Source organism: Meles meles, chromosome 1 (genome assembly GCF_922984935.1).
Source record: "Meles meles chromosome 1, mMelMel3.1 paternal haplotype, whole genome shotgun sequence".
NCBI lineage: Eukaryota > Metazoa > Chordata > Mammalia > Carnivora > Mustelidae > Meles > Meles meles.
In genome coordinates, this window is record NC_060066.1 from 122484859 (window position 1) to 122507042 (window position 22184).

Genomic DNA, 22184 nt, shown 5'->3' on the forward strand with positions numbered 1-22184 from the left:
TCAATCCTCACAATAATACCAAAAGCATGGAATTGGCATTATCTGTTACAGTGAAGAAACTGAGACTTAGAAGCACAAGGTCCTGCTGCTAATAATGTGCAAAAAGCAGGTTTTAAACCCAGAGCCTATCATTTAATAGGATTGCATAACTACTCATTTTACATTTATCTACAGAAATAATAGACTAACTTGTAGTATTCAGAGGCAGTTTCAAATTCACCAAGAAATATATATGCATTTCCAAGGTTGCTATATGCTCTTCTTTCAGCTGCTTTATCTCCAAATTCTTTTGCAATAAGGAGACGCTGAAACAGAAAATTCTAATTAGATATAGCTATAATACGACCAGAGAATAATCTAATCACTGTTCAAAACACTGATGGACAAAATGATCTGGCTCCAAAGCCTTGCACTGTACCTGCTCATGAGCTATAACTGCATCCCTGAAGTTGCCAAGGAGGTAATGTGTGTTTCCAAGATTTCCAAAGGCACGGCCTTGGGCTGCTCGATCACCCAAAGCAGTCACTAGTGATAGATTTTCTCTAAATAAAAAAAGTTGTGAAAAAATAAGTTTGAGAAAACAATGTATTGATTTGATTTACAAATCAACTTTTTATAAAAAAATTTTTAAATAAGCTTAGAGCCATAATGTACCACATTTTAAAGCTCCATCTATGAAAGGGGTGCCTGGGGGACTCAGTGGGTTGAGCATCTCACTCTTGATTTCAGCTCATGTCATGATCTCAGGGTCGTGAGACTGTGCTCAGCAGAAGTCTGTTTGAGATTCTCACTCTCTCTCTGGCCCTTCCCCAGCCATCCCCCCCGACCCAACTGCCCCGGCTCATGTGTACACTCTAAGTAAATAAATAAAATCTTTAAAAAAAAAAAAAAAGATATATCTAAGATGGAGTGTGATTATAGTAAATAACCAGGAATACTTGAATCATTCAGGCAGGTTTCTGTCCAAAGTCAGAACAGGGTCAATCTTGGAACCCTTACAGCTAAGAAGTTTTATGAAAATCTGCTAGTAAGAGACTAAATTTACTCCACATAATTTAGGCTAATGATTTAGGTATTTCTTGTTTTTGCCACTAAGTGGCACTGGTTAACAGTTTAAAGGAAACTTTTCCTGGGGAGGGGATTACTACTAAACTAAAACTATAACAGCAGCAATCTGATGGTTTATTTTTACTTGCTAGTCCATAACTCTAAAACTTTTGCCAAACTTAAGAATGTATTACTGAATAAAGAACATAGAGCAGATCTGTGGCTTAGGTGGGCCATATGACTGTATCAGTGCTACTTACTCATAATAATCCACAGCTGCCTGGAGGGCGTTTCTCACTTCTTCTGGAAATTCTCCTATGTCCTGAGGACCAGGGCAGCCAAAACTTTTCCCTTTGGCGTGATACACATTTCCAAGATTGTAAAGTGCTCTTGCTTCTCCCACCTAGATGAAGATATCAGCAGAATTTACATTTTGAAATCAGAAGCCAGGTATTCTAATGCTGATCACATATTTATTTATAATATCCTTGATGGTCAAGAAAAAGAAATGTTTACACTGGCCATCCACAAAGAACTAAACAAATGATTACTCATGAAAGAAGAATGTGTTATTTTCTTTTTCTCTATTTTAAATTTTTTATTTTTTTCTTTTGCTACTTCTAGAAATTTTTTTGGTATTAACTTCTAGTAAACTACAGAGTAATTAAATAGGATTTAAAACACAAAGCAATTTCAATGAAAATATTTGGCCTGCCATCTAATGTTCCTTATTACCTTGTCATTAAGCTCTCTAGAAATATCTAGATGTCGCTGACAACAAACTACAGCTTCATCAAAATTCCCAAGAACTTTTAAGGTGTTTCCCAGATTACCACTAGCTTTGGCTTCCCCCAGCTGGTCTCCAATAGTCCTGGAAGAAAAAAGAAAAAAGAAAAAAAAAAAGCAAGTGGTGTTAAAAATAAAGGCAGTCAGAGTACAGTTTTTCCCAGAAGACAACTGACATGCTTTAGGTAGGAAGGACCCATTAGCCTTGAAACTTACTTTAAATAAAAATTTAAAACTGACATTTCTGTATTTAAATCTAATTAATTTTCATTTATTTAATTAAACCCTAGAATCATTTCACTACTACTAGTTCATTTAATTAAACTGTGATCAACCTAAAGATTAGTTTTAGAATGCAATGCTACTGAATTAGAACTCACTAGAATGCATTAAGTTCATTTTCTTAATTGAATGAAAAAAAATTTTTAAGGGACACTTAGGGAGAAAGAGTATTAAAAAGCTTAAATTAAAAAAAAAAAAAAGCTTAAATTACCTTGCAAGAGTTAAATCATGATGATGATATTCTAATGCTTTGGCATAATCATGCAAATAGAAATAAGCATTGCCCAGCTGGCTGTAAATAGCACTAAGTGTTTTTAGGTCTTCAGTTCCAACTTGAACTGCAGCTTCAAAGAATGACACACCAGCACGGCAGTCTCCAGATTTACACAGACGTTCCCCTTCCAAGGCCAGTTCTAGGCAAGAGGCTTCCATTCTATAAAATTATATAGGACAGACATTTACAACATTACATTACAACTAAAGTATTTTTAGCTTCAGGTAATATAATTTTCATGTTGACTGTGGCTACTCTTGCTCAGAAAAGCTGCCTCTATAATTGAAGTAGATATACATTATTGATAAAACAGTCAACTATTATTTATAGCATGAGCTAAGTTGTCTAATCAAATATCACTGAGCCTCAGAAGTTTTTTTAAAGGATAGCTAAATATCACTAGATGGAGCCCATCTTAAAATGGCCTATCCAGAGCAACCCACTTTACAAATGAGAGAACCTAAAGTAGTGTTTCCTAAAGTATTCTGATTTGTGGCAATCTCACAGACTTCCTGAGAGTTTGGGGAGAAAACAGGTACCTGGGGAAGGTGAAGGCCTCTAATAAATACCCTTCTCAGTCCGTATATCAAAGTGATCTACTCACCTGTCCATCAACCCCTCCTACTACCATCTATACCTCTTTCTCTATCCCATACACTCATACAGACACACGCCCCTTTCTGTTCTCACCACATGATCATCTATACCTCAGGAAAAAAGAGCAAAATATTTTCATATATAAGGCACACTTCCATAAAAGAACTAAGTGTCAAGAAACTTTATGTTAGAGGGTGCCTGGGTGGCTCAGTGGGTTAAGCCGCTGCCTTCGGCTCAGGTCATGATCTCAGGGTCCTGGGATCGAGTCCCACATCGGGCTCTCTGCTCAGCGGGGAGCCTGCTTCCCTCTCTCTCTCAATGCCTGCCTCTCTGCCTACTTGTGATCTCTCTCTTTCAAATAAATAAATAAAATCTTAAAAAAAAAAAAGAAACTTTATGTTAGAAAGCAGTAATTAAAGATTTGCATTAATTTTAATATTCAAAGTCTGTCACTGGATTTTTAAAAGCCAGAAGAATGATGTTACTGTAAATCTATGTAGGAGAAAAAGTACTGATAATTCAGGTTCTAATCCTAGACTTTAGTAGGTGCCTTTCACCAAAGTTGCCACTGTGTTTTCTTCAACATTTTTATGATTTTTGCCATGTCTGCGTATTACCTAATCATTCACTTAAATGTGTTTCTATAATTTGGCAAAGCTCTTTGAAACTGGCATATGTCCTTAAGGAAAAAACAACAACAACAACAACAACAACTCTAGCTTCATCCAAAGCAGTATCCATGGAACTGTGAGTTTGATGTGATACTTATGTTTATTTACGAGTGTACATTAAGACAAATATGTAAGTAAAATACAAAAGTAAAATTACCTCATGTAATATGACTGGTACACATATCACCATTTAGAAAACCCTGACTGAACTCATCATGCATTTTCATTTTGTGAGCAACACGAAATTATTCCTTATCAGAATTAGCTTTGAGCAATTCTAACAGAGCAGTGATTTTTAACCCTGGCTGCACAACAGCAGAGCTCACGTAGAGTGTTTTTTTAAACTCTCAGTGTGGGGCACCTGGGTTATGCAGTTGGTTGAGCGTCCAACTCTTGGTTTCACCTCAGGTGATGATCCCAGTGTCATGAGATCAAGCTCCATGCCAGGCTAAATGCTCAGCATGGGGTCTGCTTAAGACTCACTCTCTCTCTGCCTCTGCCCTTCCCATCCTCCACCACATACTCTCTCTATATAATAAATAAATCAGTTTTCAAAATAAATAAACAAAACTCTCAATGCTAGGTCCCACTCTCTGAGAATGATAGCTGGCTTACAGTATTTTTTTAAATACCCCTGGGGAATTCCAATGTACAAGCCAGAGGTGATAATCACTGGTTTAACAAGAAATGTGAATTAAACCATCACTCACCCTAAATTTATTCAAACACAATTATACTTTAGTATTTCTAGTAGCAGGTCAATTAACACTTCTCTTCAGATGCTGTCTTTGGTCTATAACATGCCAAGGTTCCTTAAAGCCATAAATTAAGATGGAATTACAAAAGTAGAAAAGAAATCTGATAAGCCTAAGAGAAAAGTCTGGACTAAGATTAATAGAGCCAATTGCAAAGGTTCAAAGCAGACTTTTAGTTCAGGATAAACAGATTTATGTAGTCATCTCGGATAGGTAATTTTCAAGTTTTATATAAAGGTGTCTTTTTTTTTTTTTAAATAATTCAAGTAATTTAGTCAAAGGATACTGTCTGTTCACAGTCAGACTAGTGATTTCACCCTCACTTTATGGATCTAGACAAAATAATGCAAGTAAACCTCTACTTGACATTTTGCTTCAACATCACACCAAGTCAATTAGATATAAAGATGAAAGATCTTAATACTTGGAAAATTGGTTAAATCAGAAAATGTAAATTGCTATTTATATTTCTTCATGTCATTTCAAATTAATAAAACTAATTTTTGTCTTTCACAAGTAAAAACTGCCCTTTAGAACTGTATTTCTGAGGGGTGCCTGGATGGCTCAGTCGTTAAGCCTCTGCCTTTGGATCAGGTTGTGATCCCAGGATCCTGGGATTGAGCCCCGCACTGGGCTCCCTGCTTTGCAGGAAGCCTGTTCTCTCTCTTCCACTCCCCCTGCTTGTGTTCCCTCTCGTGCTGTGTCTCTCTCTGTCAAAAAAATAAATGAAATCTTAAAAAAAAAAAAAAACAAGTATTTCTGGGACGCCTGGGTGGCTCAGTTGGTTAAGCGGCTGCCTTCAGCTCAGGTCATGATCCCAGCATCCTGGGATGGAGTCCCACATCGGGCTCCTTGCTCGGCAGGGAGCCTGCTTCTCCCTCTGCCTCTGTCTGCCACTCTGTCTGCCTGTGCTTGCTCTCTATCTCTCTCTCTGACAAATAAATAAATAAAATCTTAAAAAAAAAAAAGTTTAAAAGTATTTCTGAAAATTAGAGACTTCATGAAGAAAAAAATTATTTTTGTTTAAGGTTTTACAAGGTTACCAGTATATTCTGTGTATGAAGAGACACGAGGTAGTAAAAGACTACTATGTAAAAATGTGATTTTATTAGAGGGTTCTTCTGCTAGATGAGCTACTGAAATAAATAAAGTGTCTTTATTTGTCTGAATACCGAAACCACTGAACTTTCAAGAATTACCATAGGAAAAAAACTTGGGAAGTGTATTTTTACATAAAAAATACATTACTTTTTCTATTAATTTTTTAAAAAGATTTTACTTATTTATTTGAGTGAGAGAGAGCAAGAGCGTGTGCGCATGAGTACAAGCAGATGGAGGCAGTGGGAGAAGCAAATTCTCCACTAAGCAGGAAACCTGATGCAGGGGTTGATCCTGGAAGCCTGGGATCATGACCTGAGCTGAAAGCAGACACTTAACCAACTGAGCCACCCAGGTGCCCCTCTATTAAAAATTTTTAATTTAAGCATGATTCCAATTATGTAAATTACATATTGAGCAATTTCACTGCTAGGAATTGATACTAAAGCTATAGCAACACAAATTCAAAAAAATATATGTGAAAGGAGATGTTCATAGCAGTTAAAAACCCCACACAATTAAATGTCCATCAAGAGAGCATTAGTTAAAAGAAAATTACATTCCATGGTAAAATGGAATACTAATGATGATATTCACTGAGGGAGAGGGAGAGAAATAGTTACACGCAGCAGCACCATATGTTTAGGATGGGTAGGTGGCTGGCCAGGAAATCAGAGATAAGGCAGAACTGGCTATTCAGATATAAGACATGTAAAAACTGGAAATTTACAATATGTATGCTATATCCCTATAAACCAGAGAAATGTCTTCTTCAAATAAGTATCTTCACCACAAATATATGACTTTCTGGATTTAAACTCACACATTATACTGGAACCATCAAACCAAATGATGTTGCATATAATTTTAATTTAGCTATAGACTAATGGTGTCATAAGAGCTACAAATTTTTTAAAAGGCATTTTATTATTTTTTAAAAAGATTTTATTTGACAGAGAGAGAGAGTGAGGGGTAGCAGGATAGGGAGAAGTAGGCTCCCTGCTGAGCCAGGCACCCAACGCATGGCTGCATCCGAGGACCCTGAGATCATGACCTGAGCTGAAGGCAGAGGCCCAACAGACTGAGCCACCCAGACACCCCCTTAAAAAGACATTTTAGATAATTTTCATTAGAAAGAGTGACAGCAAACTGGAAAACTGCTGGCTACTCAGCTGTCTCTGAAGTCTATGAAGTAAGAATGCTCTGTAAAGGAAACTACCTTAGAAAAGTTATTTCAGTAACTAATCTCCAAAATAAAGTCCCAAACTCTCTAGTTTATGATTAATTCTAAGAAATATTGTGGCTCTGGTATAGTTTTATTAGAAAATAAGTCAATATTCTGGCAAAATCTCCAAAACCTTAATCTAATATATCTAATTACAAAGTAGTCAAGGCAGGTTGGTTCATAAATTTTTTAGAAGATCATTAAATAGTAAGAGAGAAAGTAATTTCATATCCTCTTTGTCTCTATGAGAGAATAGAATTACTTAATTTGTTTACCAGCTGGGTTGGAAACAAAGAACATACCCAGAGTAAAGACAAACTGGGAAAATACCTCCATTAACATACATCTAACATACAATGTTTCTTTTATTCTTTCTAATGGCCTATCTAGTTGTATAATCAAAGAAAGTACATTCCTAATAACTATAAATAAACACAGTACTATATCCTTAATTGAAATGTTTTTGTTTTTGCTAATAGACCATTATAGCTATAATTCCTTATTTTTGCACAAACTCATGTCATTTCAATTTGATTTTTATATTTTATTTTTAAATTATTTTTAAAAAGATTTTATTTATTTGATAGAAAGAGAGACAGTGAGAGAGGGAACACAAGCTAGGGGAGTGAGAGAGGGAGAAGCAAGCCTCCCACCAAGCGAGGAGCCTGATGTGGGGCTCGATCCCAGAACCCCGGGATCACCATCTGAGTCAAAGACAGATGCTCAACAATTGAGCCACCCAGGAGCCCCTGATTTTTATATTTTATTATTATTTACTTTTATTCCACACTAGACTTTTTTTCCTTTACCTTTTTAATTTCGGTTTCTTGTATTCATAGTATACCAATGAAAGCAAAAGATTAAAAAACTCAATGCTATATCATTTTAAAAGATTTAATAGAGATTTTGTTCAAATCAGATCTTCCCCTCAAAAGGTTTACATACTATTTAAGAATAATTGTTGGGATTGAGGACTCAAGATTCAAAAAAGAGTGCTCTCCATCTTCTTCATTGTGCTGTCTTCTGTGGCTGTCAAATCTTTTTACCGATCTTAACTCCCTCTACCTTCTATGGGTTCTAATTGAGCATGGATCTTTTCCATTATTAATCCTACCCCACCACAAACAATTTTCATCCATTCAATTTACCATAAATACCTAGTTATTCTAGTTTACTTTGTGAAAGAGAATAGTATAAATTTATCTTGATTTAGATTTGAATTTTGATTGGTTTAAATTAAAACTTAGTTTTAATTTAAATTAAATTAAAATTTAATTTAATTAAAAAATTTAAACTAAAATTTAGTTTTAAAAGTGATTTTTTACTAAATATCAAATTTAACTCTCAAAATAACCCTCTGAGATAGGTATTGTCACAGAATAGGAAAATGATGCTCAGACAGGTTGAATGACCTATTAATAAGATCATGGGAATGTAAAGCTGAGAAATGAAACCCATTCTTTGTCTCCAAACCCAATACTATTTCCACCATTCACATTACCTCAAACTATTCTTGAGGAAAGAATATTAACAACTACATTTACCTACCAAAACTGAAGAATTCAACACCAAAATTGGATTCCTTTACAACTTGTGTCAATGGTCAATTTTTACAATATGAAAGTACTGAAGTGTTTATTATTCATAGTAACAAGTATGAAAAAAAATTTTCTTCAAAGAAATACAAAACTAAAGAAACTTGCTTGATAATGCACCTGATATATCCATCTTTCAACATCAACATTACCAATATATAATACTCTCAGTATATTTCATCTCTGCTTCCATCCTCACTCTCCAACCCAATTCTTTTGAAGTACATTCCAGAAAGCATATCGTTTCACTTGTAAATATTTTAGTATATATCTCTAAAAGAGATTCATTTTCAAAAAAATTTAATACTATTATCATGCCTAAAAATTAATGATAATTACTTTAAAATCAATCATACACTGTTTTAAAGTTTAGAAACTAATTTCATTTTACTATCAGTCTCCATTTATACCTTCACAAGTAGGTCACAAAATACTTCATAAATCATTATATCATCTCTCAGGAGGTTCCTCAGTGTCTGCTGAAATGGAAAAATCATTCCATTTCAAAATTACAGACTCATGCTACAGAAACTCCTCCAGGGATGGGTGAGGACTGCCACAATGAAAGAACCATATGGATAACACATTACATGCTACCTGTTTACCAGAGTAGAATAGTAATTTATACTAGGCTACAACTCCTAACATAAAGGACACAAAAGTATTACCTGCAATTATACAACAATCCAGTTAATATACAGAATGCTGATCTTAGAGCACTGTTGAAGCCAGAGCTTTGTTTGGCATATTCTTACTAAAAATAGTTACAGAATTTAAAGTTTCTTTTGGTGAAGTCCTACACCAATATAAAACCATGTTCGCCCTATAATGGAAAAGGACAAATCTAAGATGTTCCTACAGGCAGAGGTATAATCTACTCCTCTTACCTGCTGCTCTTAACAGCATTAAAAAGTATACCACCCTCGAAAATGTTTAGTAAGACAGATAAAAATCTTACTTACTAGATTCACCTGATAGTTATGTCCGATGGAATTCAATGGACATTCCATCAAACGTGCACTATGAGTCATACAACATGCTAGGCATCATGGCTGCCCTAAGGAAGTTAATGGTCAAAGAAGGGAGTGGTCAAGGAAGAGACAAACATATAAACAGATACAATGAATTTTAATATAGTTGATGCAAAGAAAGAAATATGCAAAGAATATTATGTGAGCACAGGGAGGGTACATGGTCAAATTATACTGTTTAGAAATGGTTTCCAGGAGTAGATAATTCAAGTCATAGGGTACAGCATGAACAAAGGCACAGAGACATGGAACAGCAAGACATGTACAGGGAACCAGAACTCAGAGGGAAAGGTGAGGAGTGGAGAAAGGTAGGACAAAGGAATACACAGAGGCTAGAAAACAGAAGATCTTGTATACTGTTTTAAGCCTGGGTCTGCCCTATAGATTTCAAGGAGCCACCATGGTGATAAAGCAGAATTTGCACAGTCAGGTCTGTGTTTTTAGACTGAGCCCTCTAGCAGCAAATTAAAAAGATGGATTCTAAGAGTAAGATTGGAGAATAGAGGGAATCTGGAGGGAGGATAATGGGGACCTAAACTATTGCAGTGATAGGGAGGATCCAGATGAGTAGCTCAATCTGGATCAACATTTAGAAGGTAAAACTGGCATGACTTCACACTGGCTACAGAGAGTAAGAAGAGGAAAAAAAGCATGTAAGATAACTCCCAGGTTTCTGGAACTATGCCCAAAAGGGTAGAGGACATTTCATTTATTAAAAGCTCATTTTAATTATGCTGAATGTCCTCACTTTCTTTTATTCAAAACTTAAAAAAAATTTTTTTTTAAAGATTTTATTTATTTCTTTGAGAGAGAGAGAGAAAGAGTACAAGCAGGGGAGCAGCAGGCAGAGGGAGAGAGAGAAGAGGCTCCATGCTGAGCAAGGAGCCCAATGTGAGACTTGATCCCAGGACCCTGAGATCATGATCTGAGCAAAGGCAGCTGTTAAACCAACTGAGCTACTCAGGCGCTCCTAAAACTTCCTTTTTTAAAAGTAGAAATACCCTCATCTTACCAATATAAACTTCTGTGGTGGCACCTTGCCCTAACATGAATCATGTTAGATCACAAATCTATTTCCTTAACGTGTTAAGATCTAAAATTTGGTAACCAACAACTTCAACTACTAGAATGCTACAAGTTCTGATGTTTATTTAATACTAACATAACAGGTGTTTGTTTGTTTTTTTTAGATTATTTATTTATTTGACACAGAGAGAGAAAGGGAAAGAAGAAACACAAGCAGGGGGAATGGGAAAGGGAGAACAGGTTTCCCGCCGGGCAAAGAGCCTGCACCCCAGCTTGTAACAGTTTTGACAAAGAATCTATTATTATCCTAATCACCTTACTAATAATTACATGCCTTTCATTCAATATTTGTTTGTTCATTTTATTGTTAGTGCAATGATCAGAACTTCTAGAATAAATGTTAAATAATGATGCAGAAATCACTGTTTTGTTCCTAAATGTATCTAAAATGTCATTAATATTTTATCACTAAATACTAAACTGGTTATTTATCATGTTTAGAAAGCACCCATCCATTTCAATGTTACCGGCTTTCTAAAAAGCTCATTTATAAAAGATCACCATTTAAAAACTGAAACATGGGGCACCTAGGTGGTTCAGATGTTAAGCACCTGCTTTCTGCTCAGGTCATGATCGAGCCCTTCATCAGGCTCCCTGCTCAGGGAGACCCTGCTTTCTCCCTCTCCCTCACCCTCCACTGCTCCCCCTGCTTATGCTCGCTCATGTGCTGGCTCATGCGCACCCGCGCTCGCTCTCTCTCTGTCAAATAAATAATTTAAAAATCTTTAAAATAAACAAATAATAAAAACTTAAACACAAAAATTAGGTTATTCATCTGACCATATTACAAATCCATCTTTTATCCCAAACATTTAGAAATATATTTCATTTTTATATTTGCATTACAATAGTTGGAAAATATAAAGTAACTATTCATAAACTCATCCACAAAACATTAATAAATTATAGTATATAATTGGCCTTTAGCACCATTTTCCTATAGAAAGGATATAAAAACTTACAACAACCACAACAAAAAGAAAATACCATTTTTAGGAGATACTAACTGAAGATAATATAATTTGAATATATTCAAATTTAAATTTGGAATGATCAGAACTAAATACATGTTTAAATAAGGATTAAAAGCCACCAAGAAAGCAGTAGTCTTACCTGTAACGAACATGAAAAGAATGGTAATATATTTTGAATATATTCAAATTTAAATTTGGAATGATCAGAACTAAATACATGTTTAAATAAGGATTAAAGGCCACCAAGAAAGCAGTAGTCTTACCTGTAACGAACATGAAAAGAATGGTCTTCCCTCATACTTATCAAATTTTCCTCCATCGAATCATATTATAAGCGGAGTAAAATATGAAATTATTTAATTTTGTGCCAATCCAGGTCTTTACAATGTAGAATTGCTGCAGAGCATTGTCCGGTTAGTACATTAATGAGTTGGTGTTAATACATCCTAAGCTCCTGCTTCTTCTTTATTAATAACGAAAGGAGGTCAATGTCAGACAGCTTAAAGGTTCAAAAAGGTGTCCCAAATCCTTGCATCTCTGGCCCTTTCAGCAGCACTTCAGCAACATTTCTGCAAAAGGAATACAAGATGCCTTGCTTGAAGTCCTATTTTCAAAGAATAACCTAAAGTAAGTCCAATCTGTATATAATCACACAGCTAATTCCACAGACTGCTGTCATGTCAATCACGGAAGAAAAGCAACAGAGGGCTTAACTGTCACCATAAAGCTTCTCAATAAGGATGTGAATCTATTACATTTATTTGGGACCTATACCTTAATTTTTAAAGTTGTTTTAAAACACAATAATTTATGTAATATTTTCTTTTTTTTTTTTTAAGAGTTTATTTGACTGAGATCACAAGTAGGCAGAGAGGCAGGCAGAGAGAGACAGGAGGAAGTAGGCTCCCTGCTGAGCAGAGAGCCCCATGCAGGACTCAATCCCAGGATCCTGGGACCATGACCTGAGCTGAAGGCAGAGGCTTAACCCACTGAGCCAGCCAGGCGTCTTGTATTATTTTCTATTGTAAACAAATATAGGAGAATGTTTTAGAGCATCTAAAGAGAATATTATGATACTTTAAGCTTTAAAAATTGCTATCTTAACAGGTAAAATGAGAATTCAGTAATTATTTGAATAAGCCAATTCTAAACTCTGAATTTATTCCTTTGAAAACATTTGTGTTGGTAATTAGCTTATACTTGTATTCATTTGTTCTCAGAGTATATTCTACTTTTACTTTTTAAGGTCTTTAAAATGTTATTAATACTGAGTAGGTACAAAAGAAATTTAGAAAATATGTGTACAGCAGTATGACACAACAAACATTTATATACCACCACCCAGTTTAAGAACATTCTTACTGCCTTTGAAGTCTTGTGGGTGCCCCAACCTAACCAATCATACCTTCCTCTAAGGTGATCTCGAAACTGAATTTTGTTCATAATTTCCTTGTTTGTTTTTATAACCGTGGTACAGTATCTGCATAGGCCTAAAAATTACATCATTTAGTTTTGTATGGTTTTGCTTAATATTATGTTTCTGAGATTCATCTCACTTGTTGCACATAGCTACAGTTTGCAGATTTCCACTGCTGTGCCATAGTCCACTGAATACCAAATATATTTTTCATTCTGCTCTTGATGGGAATTTGGATTGTAGGTTTTGTACTTTTTTACTATTAAAAATTATTGCTATGAACATTGGTATTAATAACTCAATGTACTGTTTAAACAGCACAGCAGATAAGCTAAAGAGAGAATAAGTGAAATAAAAAAAGTATCTGAAGAAATTATCCAAACATTCACAGATAAGGAGATGAAAAATAAAGAGCAGTTCAGAGAAGAGAAAGACAAAATGAGAGGCTCTGACAGAGGACTAATTACAGTACTAGAAGGAAAAATAGAAAGAAAAGTAAAGGCAAAATCTTCAGTGATAGTTTTTTTCAGAATTAAAGATAGACTTAAATTAGCAGATTGAAGAAGCACACACTAAATCCTAAATAGATAAATAAAAATGAATCCCATACCCGGATACATCACAAAGAAACTACAGGCCATCACACACAATTATGAAGTCCTGGAATCTCAGTGTTATAAACAACTCTATAGATCAGTTAGTCTAACATTTTACTACAGTATTCCCAGAAAGGTCTTGGGGTGGCTAATTCTAATTTTGAATAGTCCTTTTAGAAATGTGTTCCATACTTGAAGCAATCTTTCCATTTCTACCCATTTTTTTCCTTTTGCTGCCATCCAATTAAATCTAATTCCTTTTTTTTTTTTTAAGATTTTATTTATTTGACAGAGAGATCACAAGTAGGCAGAGAGGCAGGCAGAGAGAAGGGGGAAGCAGGCTCCCTGCTGAGCAGAGACATCAATGTGGGGCTTGATCCCAGGACCCCGGGATGGTGACCTGAGCTGAAGGCAGAGGCTTAACCCACTGAGCCACCCAGGCACCCCTAAATCTAATTCCTTTACTACATAACATCCTTTTAAATATTTCAGCTATAATGTAGACTCTAAATCACACACACCCACTGCTTTGTTAATCAGTATGGTTAGAAAAGAGGTTAGTCAGTCGGTAACAGAGCAGAAAAGGACCTGCAAAGAGGCGGAAGGTGGAAAGGACCAGCCTTGGGAATATTAACAAGCTTCCCAGAGGAAACGAGGTTTTCATATTAATAACCAGTCTGACATATTAAAAAAAACACAAAATAGGGGCGCCTGCGTGGCTCAGTGGGTTAAGCCTCTGCCTTTGGCTCAGGTCATGATCTCAGGGTCCTGGGATCGAGCCCCGCACTGGGCTCTCTGCTCAGCATGGAGCCTTCTTCCCCCCTTCTCTCTGCCTGCCTCTCTGCTTACTTGTGATCTCTCTCTCTGTGTCAAATAAATTTTAAAAATCGTAAAAATAAATAAATAAATAAATAAATAAATAAATAAACAAACACAAAATCGTATTCTTTTTATCCCTTCCCTGGTCAACAAAGGAAGCACTGTCTTAAGAAAGGATGAAAAGAAAGCAGCTATTAACCCAACAAATCTTTTTCTTTTGTTCAGAATTCCATCGTGCCTCCTTAGTAAATAAAACACTATAGAGGAATTAGTGTAGATATTAATAGCAATAGCTTCAAAGTACATCTAGATTACCCAATAGCTAAACTGTCAACCAAAAGGTCTTCTTCCCCTACCCACACTAAGGTTTAGGTTGTTATTTATAAAACGGGGCAGAAGGTCAAGTATTAGAATAAATTTGACTTTGAATTAAATTAAGTTATAATTTAATTAAAATATTTCTTCACACAGATCATAATGAAATTTCAAATTTTACCAATCATTAAAAAATGTTAACTTCGGGGCGCCTGGGTGGTTCAGTGGGTTAAAGCCTCTGCCTTCGGCTCAGGTCATGATCCCAAGGTCCTGGGATCGAGCCCCACATCAGGCTCTCTGCTCTGCAGGGAGCCCGCTTCCTCCTCTCTCTCTGCCTGCCTCTCTGCCTACTTGTGATCTCTGTCTGTCAAATAAATAAATAAAATCTTAAAAAAAAAATGTTAACTTCTGCAAAGAAATCCAGATGGCCAACAGACACATGAAAAAGTGCTCCACATCACTCGGCATCAGGGAAATACAAATCAAAACCACAATGAGATATCACCTCACACCAGTCAGAATGGCTAAAATTAACAAGTCAGGAAATGACAGATACTGGCGAGGATGCGGAGAAAGGAGAACCCTCCTACACTGCTGGTGCGAATGCAAGCTGGTGCAACCACTCTGGAAAACAGCATAGAGGTTCCTCAAAATGTTGAAAATAGAACTACCCTATGACCCAGCAATTGCACTACTGGGTATTTACCCTAAAGATACAAACGTAGTGATCTGAAGGGGCACGTGCACCCGAATGTTTATAGCAGCAATGTCTACGATAGCCAAACTATGGAAAGAACCTAGATGTCCATCAACAGATGAAGGATAAAGAAGATGTGGTATATATACACAATGGAATACTATGCAGCCATCAAAAGAAATGAAATCTTGCCATTTGCGACGACGTGGATGGAACTAGAGGGTATCACGCTTAGTGAAATAAGTCAATCGGAGAAAGACAACTATCATATGATCTCCCTGATATGAGGAAGTGGAGATGCAACATGGGGGGTTAGGGGGATAGGAGAAGAATAAATGAAACAAGATGGGATTGGGAGGGAGACAAACCATAAGTGACTCTTAATCTCACAAAACAAACTGAGGGTTGCTGGTGGGAGGGGGGGTTGGGAGAGGATGGTGGGGTTATGGACACTGGGGAGGGTACGTGCTATGGTGAGTGCTGTGAAGTGTGTAAACCTGGCAATTCACAGGCCTGTACCCCTGGGGATAAAAATACATTATATGTTTATAAAAAAATAAGAAATAAATAAAAAATTTAAAAAAAGTTAACTTTATATTCATTAAAAGGTAAACATGGAATCAAATTTAACAAATGTATATAAATGAAGTTGTGAAATACCTTAAGACTGCATAGAGAAACATTTTAAAACTAATTTAAACAAGCAAGAAGACAGAATGCTATTCACCATTTCAATAAGGACTATTTATAGTATGGTTTTACAATTCTCAAAAGAATTATATCCCAAACAAGTCACTCTTACATTACACTCTCCATAACAATAAAGTAGCATTTCTTATTATTCACTGAACTCACAAGCAATTCTTGATTTAATGATTAATTTTGCAAGAAATCTCTAACCAGTTTAGTAACAGTGTGTTCATTCATGCTCTACATTACACAGTTAACAAACCCACTTCATATTTAACACATAGTTTGTATATTCCTAGTGTAACAGTAATAAAATCTGCAATAAGTATTAAAGTATGTTCATTAGGATAAGAAAATTTAATGACAGGACTAGGAAACAGAATGGAAATTATAGGTTTGAAAGAACATTAAGAAGACACCAAGTTTAGGGTGCCTGGGTGGCTCATAGGTTAAATGGCTGCCTTCGGCTCAGGTCACGATCCCAGGGTCTGGGATTGAATCCCGCATCAGGCTCCCCTCTCAGTAGAGAGCCTGCTTCTCCCTTTCCCTCTGCCTCCTGCTCTACCTACTTGTGCTCTGTATGTCTGTCAAATAAATAAAGTCTTAAAAAAAAAAAAAGTCACCAAATTTAATCTCCAATCTCCATCAAGACTAATTACAAGGAAACATATGTCCTTCATAGCACCTCTCAGGTTTTAAAAAACAGTGTTCCTAAAACCTCACTGCTAACAAAAACTCACAGCACCTTTTGATCTGACCACAGAGAACTAAAAAGACATAATTTTTTCTGTATGCTAGAAAGTGACAAAAGCCCATAGAATGATAAAGTAGTATATAACTTCGATTGCCTCACACTCAATCACCTGATTAGTAAGTCAAAATAGGCAGATTCCCATTATACAGGTAGGTGGACTTCTAGGCACTGTCCAAGGTATGCAATGAGAGTAAATAAATCCTAGCCTTGCTCTGTTCCATTGGCAATAAAATATTTGGGAACTAAGTGATGGGGAAACATAGGAGATACACAGTTACATGTATATCTTTTATCCTTTCAATTTGTCCAAACTATCCAATTTAAACGCCAATAACCTCTGGTCTGATTCTTTTAAGTATCTCTATAAACTGGCAACACCCATCAGACAATAAATGTAACTTACTTTTCTTGCCTTTATTTTTTTAATTTTTAAATTTTAATTTTTTAAATTTATTTGACAGAGATCACAAGTAGGCAGAGAGGCAGGCAGAGAGAGAGGAGGCAGGCTCCCCGCTGAGCAGAGAGCCCAATGTGGGGCTTGATCCCAGGACCCTGGGATCATGACCTGAGCCAAAGGCAGAGGCTTTAACCCACTGTGCCACCCAGGCGCCCCCTTTTCTTGCCTTTAGGTTAGATAATCTAAATTCTTTAAACTTTTCTTATCCCAATAATTCCCTCTAAAGTGCAATAGTCAAATTCTCCAAATCCCTTTCAGTTGTAATGTTTTAAGTCAGATACAGTAGCACTTTATGAATCTGAGCAGGGATAAATATTGAAGAAGAGTCAAGAAAATATTTTAAATGAAGTTCTTTTATATTAGACTTAAGGATATAGGTTATAATAACAAATACACATTGTAGAAGTAATGGGGGTAATAAAGAAGGATGCCAAAACAAAGTCCAACAGAGAGAAAAGTTCAGAGCTGATTTTAGTGCAGCAGATGTTGAAGAGACAATTACACGCAAAAAAAAAAAAAAAAAAATTTTAATATCAGAATATATGACTGATGTGGGAAATTAGTGCCTAAAGCAAGGGAAGTCAGACCTAAGAATGGCTGGGTACTTGATTAAGTAATCTGGCTAGGAGTACCTAAAGAAAAAGGAAAAACAATGCACACTGACTAGATGTGAGAGGCAAAGGTCAAGCAGTAACAGAGAAATTAAAAGAGTTCCAATTTTCAAGGTAGATGGAACAGTAGCAGTACAATAAGAGACTGGATTGCAAGAGGGGTACTTCCAAGAGGAGAAAATGGATTAGACTTTGAATAGGAAATGGTGAAATACTTCTATTAAACTTGTACTTGGTAAAGTGTTACATTCACAAATAATAGCTGAAAAAAAATAAAGATATCAAACTTGAGATAATTTGAAATGAAATCATATAAAGTTCGATAAATGGGAAAGAATCTGAGAGGTAAAAAAAACAACTGAGTGACTGATATTTCTGAATTTTTGCACATCTTTAAATTAAAAATTTTTTTAAAGTACCAATGAGATCTCAATGTTAAATACTGCAATAAGTCAGTGGCAAAATTAAAGAGAAATTTCAATGAAAGAAAAAAATTAAAGCAATGCATAATAGTTCTGATTCTTTTTTCAACATACTCAATCTCTAAACCAATAATATAACCTAATTTTTACATAATACTCTGAACTAAAGATAACTCAAGGTTATGTATGCACATGTGTGTGTATATCCATGTATCCATGCATAGTGTTGAACATGGTGTTATTACCCACTATCATACATCACAAATGTAAATTACTTTATACAATCCCAAATTAATAAAATAAACAATCATACTGATTAGTTAAGCAGATCACTCTATATCATTCTGGAGAAATGTGAATTTACCACAGACTATACTATAAAAACTGTATGAATAAAGTTTTCCTTAAGCAAATATATAATCCTAAAGTATGCATTCCAATCATGGTTAAGTCTTTTTTTTTTTTTTTTTAAAGATTTTTTATTTATTTTGACAGAGAGAGAGATCACAAATAGGCAGCGAGGCAGGCAGAGAGAGAGGAGGAAGCAGGCTCCCTGCAGAGCAGAGAGCCCGATGCAGGGCTCGATCCCAGGACCCTGAGATCATGACCTGAGCCGAAGGCAGCGGCTTAATCCACTGAGCCACCCAGGCGCCCCAAATCATGGTTAAGTCTTAATTTATTGCTCATCTTTATGTCTTCAACAATTAAAAGTTAGTCTGTGAGATGTCAAACCAAGTTAATTTAGAAAACAAGCATAACTAACTGTATAACTGCTAACTGAAACACATTTTATTATAAAAACTTTCTAATAAGCTGTTTGTGACTATCAGTCAGCTAAATAAATAGAATAAAATTCCAAGAATAGATTAATGGTACTAGTTTCCAAATAAATCTCTATCTTAAAGGTATACCACCAGTCAGAAGGATTTCCAGTGTATTTGAAATTCTCGAAGGTCACTATGAAAGATATCAAATAGAAAACTAAGGTAGTATTAATTTCAAACTCTCATTTTTATTCTGGCAGATAAAAAAAATTCAGATCCAGAGCCATAATCTTTCAAAACGCAAATGCAACCACTTCAGAATGGTATAATCGAAACAATTTTAGCAATATACAATAAAAATTCCTTTTCACGTTTTCAATGTTTATACCTAAAAGTTCACCACTCTAAACAACTAAACTATGCATAAACTTCCTTTTTTGATGAGAAACATTTATATTTAAGGACTCCAGTGAATTATGCTCCCTGGATAGTCAAATACAAATAAACCATATATGAAATTTCAAACTAGATAAATACTAAAACAATATGTAATTTAGAAGAAAAGGATTTAAATATTTCAAGCCTTCACTGTTGCAGTGAGAAAGGACCAAGTACGAGTCCACTTAGATGAGAAATGCTGAATGTCTATAGGTCAACAGCAGTTTCCAAATCTCTACACAAAGCATTATGGATATAGTAATTATTGCATGAGCAAACTCTTAGTGTCTTTGGTTGGCAGCCCATGATAAATCAGGAAGTAGTTAAATACTGAAGATTTTTCTTGGGGGTGGGGGGGTGATAAACTAGAGAGGGGCTCTATTTTTAGATTATATATGGAGTCAATATGAATTATGCCAGTGACTACACTAATCACTAAAACTGCTGTTTTGTAATTATAATCCTCAGTGATTACAATAATTCAAGAGGATGAAGCAGCTGTTTCAAAATTTCAAGGAGAAAAGAGGGATTACTTTTATGCAGCATCCCTAATCTTGGTTTCCTTTCCCCCTACAAAACAGTTATTGAATCAAAAGTCCTGCTGCAAAAAGATAACTTTTTTTTTAAGTAGGCTCCACACCCAATGTGCAGCTCGAACTCAAAACCCCAAGATCAAGAGTCCCCTGCTCTACTGACTGAGCCAGCCATGTTCCCCAAGATTATGTATTTATATTTATAAATATAGGGGTGCCTGGGTGTCTCAGTGGGTTAAGCCTTGGACTCTGGTCTCAGCCCAGGTCTTGATCTCAGGTTTTGAGTTCAAGCCCCTCGTTGGGCTCCACACTTGGCATTGGCATGGAGTGTGTGTGTGTGTGTGTGTGTGTGTGTGTATCCATGTTCAACTAAAGGAATAAGTATGCTCATTAGAATAAAATTAATACTTTTCTCCCTATTACTTAGTTTTATTTCTCATCAAACTGCAGCCCAGAGTTTACAAATAATGTTAATTATCTCTCCTACAACAAAATAATGTTAAATAGATATGGTTCTTTTAATCCATTAGTAAAATTAATAACCTTTTGAAGCATTTCAGTTTGATACCTGAATAAGAAAAAGGATTTCTAGTTAACTGTTTGAAACACATACAATTGGATACATAGCAGTATTACATTACCAAAGTTATAAAGGGCATAGTAATGGTGCTTAAAAAAAAAAAAAAGACATTCTAAATTTTCATCGTTCCCAATTATATTTTCAGTGCTTTCTGAATGACTACTCAGGTTATAAAACTAGGAGATCACAAGAATATGTCTGCAACCCCAAAACACTGATGATTCACACTAAGCCCAATTTCTACCAAAAAACCCACAAACACACTAAATGTATATACATTAGTTCTTGTCCTTTCTGATCTGTAATCCTTTTATTAATAAATAAGTATAAACTTACTTATTTGTTTTTCTTTTTAAGGAGAAATAAATCCCAAATGCAAGAGGGTTAAAAATGTCTAAAAAGGGTCCCTAGAAAGTTTGAATTTAGAATTCTCTATAGGAAAATATAACTTTGCCTTCTTCGGAAAGTTATCACTAACCTGTGGAAAAATGTTTTATTCAATTCAGTAATGTTACGAGATGATATAGGAAGAATGACTCTAAATAAAAAGGGCCAGATCAACACTCAAAGAACAAATAATCCAATCAAGAAATGGGCAGAGGACATGAACAGACATTTCTGCAAAGAAGACATCCAGATGGCCAACAGACACATGAAAAAGTGCTCCACATCACTCGGCATCGGGGAAATACAAATCAAAACCACAATGAGATATCACCTCACACCAGTCAGAATGGCTAAAATTAACAAGTCAGGAAATGACAGATACTGGCGAGGATGCGGAGAAAGGAGAACCCTCCTACACTGCTGGTGCGAATGCAAGCTGGTGCAACCACTCTGGAAAACAGCATAGAGGTTCCTCAAAATGTTGAAAATAGAACTACCCTATGACCCAGCAATTGCACTACTGGGTATTTATCCTAAAGATACAAACGTAGTGATCTGAAGGGGCACGTGCACCCGAATGTTTATAGCAGCAATGTCTACGATAGCCAAACTATGGAAAGAACCTAGATGTCCATCAACAGATGAAGGATAAAGAAGATGTGGTATATATACACAATGGAATACTATGCAGCCATCAAAAGAAATGAAATCTTGCCATTTGCGACGACGTGGATGGAACTAGAGGGTATCACGCTTAGTGAAATAAGTCAATCGGAGAAAGACAACTATCATATGATCTCCCTGATATGAGGAAGTGGAGATGCAACATGGGGGGTTAGGGGGATAGGAGAAGAATAAATGAAACAAGATGGGATTGGGAGGGAGACAAACCATAAGTGACTCTTAATCTCACAAAACAAACTGAGGGTTGCTGGTGGGGGGGGGTTGGGAGAGGGTGGTGGGGTTATGGACACTGGGGAGGGTATGTGCTATGGTGAGTGTGTGAAGTGTGTAAACCTTGGCGATTCACAGGCCTGCACCCCTGGGGATACAAATACATTATATGTTTATAAAAAAAATAAGAAATAAATAAAAAATTACAAAAAAAAAAAAAAGGGGCCAGAGACAGCTTTTTGGAAGCAAGGATATCTGTACTACACCTTGAAAGATGGGTAGACTTTATTAGGCAAATGAAGGAAAGGCATTCCAGTCACAGGAAAATGATTCAAGGAAAAGCAAGGAGGTAAGAATGCACAGAATGTATGCCCAGTTCAAACACACTG

At 35.8% G+C, this 22184-nt stretch overlaps 1 protein-coding gene across 4 annotated transcripts in view; it reads right to left on the reverse strand.

Moving 5' to 3' along the window:
- Positions 1-22184, reverse strand: part of GPSM2 (G protein signaling modulator 2) — a 62237-nt gene that overhangs the window by 37034 nt on the left and 3019 nt on the right. For 2 of the 4 annotated variants that reach the window (XM_046008291.1, XM_046008260.1), the window contains exons 2-7: positions 11685-11990; positions 2327-2548; positions 1783-1918; positions 1308-1450; positions 419-542; positions 190-305 (exon numbers count right to left, since the gene is read on the reverse strand). In XM_046008291.1, the coding sequence (XP_045864247.1) occupies positions 190-305; positions 419-542; positions 1308-1450; positions 1783-1918; positions 2327-2548; positions 11685-11740 (797 nt within the window). In that variant the 5' untranslated portion in view covers positions 11741-11990. Of the gene's footprint in view, positions 1-189; positions 306-418; positions 543-1307; positions 1451-1782; positions 1919-2326; positions 2549-11560; positions 11580-11684; positions 11991-22184 lie in introns of those variants that run through there. The other 2 variants (XM_046008281.1, XM_046008270.1) reach the window with 2 other exon arrangements.